The sequence below is a fragment of the Mastomys coucha genome, unplaced genomic scaffold, assembly GCF_008632895.1.
Source record: "Mastomys coucha isolate ucsf_1 unplaced genomic scaffold, UCSF_Mcou_1 pScaffold22, whole genome shotgun sequence".
Classification (NCBI taxonomy): Eukaryota; Metazoa; Chordata; class Mammalia; order Rodentia; family Muridae; genus Mastomys; species Mastomys coucha.
Window position 1 is genome coordinate 91,964,004 of NW_022196905.1, and position 3,074 is coordinate 91,967,077.

At 55.1% G+C, this 3,074-nt stretch overlaps 1 protein-coding gene across 2 annotated transcripts in view; it reads right to left on the reverse strand.

Annotated features, from left to right (window-relative positions):
- The window catches only part of Rasgef1b (RasGEF domain family member 1B), a 525,564-nt gene extending 524,588 nt beyond the window's left edge, over positions 1-976 (reverse strand). Inside the window, exon 1 of one of the 2 annotated variants that reach the window (XM_031336909.1) lies at positions 614-976. In XM_031336909.1, the coding sequence (XP_031192769.1) occupies positions 614-682 (69 nt within the window). In that variant the 5' untranslated portion in view covers positions 683-976. The remainder of the gene's footprint in view (positions 1-613) is intronic. The other variant, XM_031336908.1, reaches the window with a different exon arrangement.
- Positions 977-3,074: the final 2,098 nt, after the last annotated feature.

The following is a 3,074-nucleotide window of genomic DNA, read 5'->3' on the forward strand; positions in this document are numbered from 1 at the left end:
CAGGATCAGCCAGCCAGCTGCAAGCAGAGATGCTCTCACAGCAGGGTCGCTGCTATCCCGGGCAGGTGTGAGCAGTTAGGTGTGCCTGCCTTCAGAAGGCACGATTTGATTAATCCCATTTCACACCGCTCCCCTTCCCCAGTGTACCTCACACCAGAAGAAATGAGTTAACTTATGCGGAGTTTACGCCTCGCTGGAGGTTGGGGGGAAGGGAGTGGTTAGAGCGAGCATGACAGTAGAACCCGTGTGGACTGAAAGATTGTTTCCGTTAATCATTTAGCATAGCCAAAGTAGGCAGCAGAAAGATGAGCAGGCAACAGCTCATCTTCAAATGTGCCTGGCATGTTAGGCAAGGGATAACTCGCAAAACTCGCAATTCACAAACGTGTTCACCTGTCAACAAGGAAAGAGGGGGGAAAAACCACGCAACGAGGTCTGGGGAGACAGGAATTCAAGCTCCGCGGCTTCCATCTCCCCTTCGCCACCCTCCCCGGCCCCGCCCCATAAGTCCTCCAGGTGAGGCGCACTTGCCAAGTGGTGGGGACCCTAGCGGCGGGTCAGGGGTGCAGGCCGTCGCTCACAGCCGCCCCTGCAGGACACACCCTCTACCTACCTCCAGCATGGGAGAGGCGCCCTTGCTCGGCAGCGTGCAGCCCAGGAGCGCCGCGAGAAACTTTGCCATATACGAGCAGGGAGGCAGGGTCCCCCTCGCGCTCGCCGCCTCCGTCCTCGACCCGTGCCAGAGCTGGGGTGGGCAGGGCGGACCGAAGCTCGTGGACCTGGGTGGGGGTGGGGATCCTCCCGCCAAGGTCGTCCCGTCGGGGGTCTCCGGGCCTGCAGGGAGCTCGCCGCTACGGCTCCGGAGGTGCCCGGGTGAGAAGAGCAGACAGCCGCGGGCGCCCTTGCCTCAGCGCCGCGGGAGCCCGGGCTACGCTCGCCTCGCCAGCTGAATGTCACTAGCGCTGTAGTAAAGGGAAGGGCCCCGCCGAGGGGGTGTCGGGAGGGCCAACGGCGCACAACCTGCGGCGGCGCCGGGGCAAGGGCGGCGGCGTGCACAGAGCAGCGACACAGCGGCAGCCGGGCCCGCCCATGGGCAGAGATGCAGGCGACGACGCCGGTGGGAGCCGAAGCCTGGGGCTACGCTGAGAGTTTGCGGCCAAGGCGGGAGGGGTTGTTCACCGGAGACGTCCCGGTGACCCACTTCCCTAATTTCTGCCCGATTTGCGACAATGCAGGTGGGAGAGGAAGGGGCCCAGGTCCACTGACATTTGGCGAGTTACCACGACAGAATTCGAGCTACCCACAAGGGCTCCCCACCGGCACGTGCCAGCCCCACCCTTCCAGTGGGGAAGGAGGTGGTTCCAAACCCAGGATTAAGAACCCTGCTCCTGCCTCATGTGAGCCCCTGACACTAGGTGGGATCTGCACCAGTAAACCCTAAGGAGGGGAGGGTGACTGCTCTCTCCTTGGCCTGCCTCCCAACCAGGAGGGCCCAGAATGGGCAAGGCTGGAACCTGGACACTGCTACACACAGGTGCCCAAGAACCGGGCCTGGCAGGTTTCTCCTTGACTCAAGACACAGGCCAGCATTGCACTCGAGTTTTACTGCTCATAGCTGTCACTCCCACATGTACTATGGATAACCCGTGAAGCTGGTTTAAAACGGAAGTCCCGAGCTGCAGTAAGTCTGGGGATGATACCTCAGGATCTTCTCTTTCATCAACTACTCCCAGACTCCTCTGCAGGTGGTATCAGTTTGAAGAAACACTGCCCAACTGAGCCAATGCCAGAGGTTCAGAGAAGACAACAGGGGCCCTGGGGTGGGGGGAGTGTTGTTAAGTCCACTGATTTTATATCAAAGTACGAGAGCGGGAAAGTGTTGGGTTCTCAAGTCCTTCTCAGGACACTGGGACAGCAGTAAGCAGGCTGTAGATGCTTGCTGACTGGGGTGAATAGATGAAAATGGGTGTTTGGGCTTGCAGAGGTGAAGATGTGAGGCTAGACTTCCCATCAATCCACAGCTCTCGCTGGTGCAGCAGTCTCAGGGAGCAAGGGAGGTGTGCTAACACCACCCCGACACTGACACCGCTGCTCAAACGGTTTCAAGGTAAAGGACCTTTCGAAATGAAAAGTGGACCAAGAACAGAGTTTATTTAAACCTGGGGGTTTATAGTTTTCCTATAAATAAATATTTTTAAAACCTAAGACATATTCTGACTGCCTGTGCTTCTTCTCATCCGTCTCCTTCTCCATCTTCTAACAGCAACTGGGCTCCATCATTCCAAGATTCAAAGCTCTCTGGTTTCATCTGGCTGCTTTTGCCAAGAGGCAGAAAAATTTTTTTTTTTGCATTTGAAGGACTTGTACAATTACCTTAATCCTAATGCCTTCCTATCTTAAAGTTAACTGATTAGACATCTTCATAACACCGAGTGCAATGTCAACCACAGGAGAAACATCAGAAGTGAAGATCATAGGTATGTAGACTCCTCTTACCACAAGCCTATTTTGAGAAGTGAATATAGGCATATAGTTAACATTGCTTTACTTTGCCATACCTATGGAAAAAAACTTAACAAAGAGTAGATATTGGGCTCTTTTTTTTTTTTTTTCTGCAAATGGTCACTTCAACATAGCTAGACCCTATTTTAAAAGTCAGCACCAGACAAAATCTGTCCCAACACCAGGAATAACTGGGACCGGTGGGACCAGGCACACAGGAACTCCGCCAGCCCAGTGGCTCAGGTTCCTTTTGGTTCCACAACACCCAGAGGAAGCTCCACTCCCAGGCGCTCTAACATGCCCAGGATCAGGGGTGAGGAGGACACCACATCTGTCCCAACACCAGGAGTAACTGGGACCAACAGGACTAGACACACAGGAACTCTGACAGCCCAGTGGCTCAGGTTCCTTCAGGTCTGTCTGGGCTGGTGCTCTGAGCAGACCTTGGGCTCAAACTCTGCAGCCAGTCCCAAAACACCCAGAGGAAGCTCTACTCCCAGGTGATCTAACAAGTCCAGGGTCACAGGATCCCAGAATCACAGGATCACAGAGACAGCTTGACTCTGAGGAGT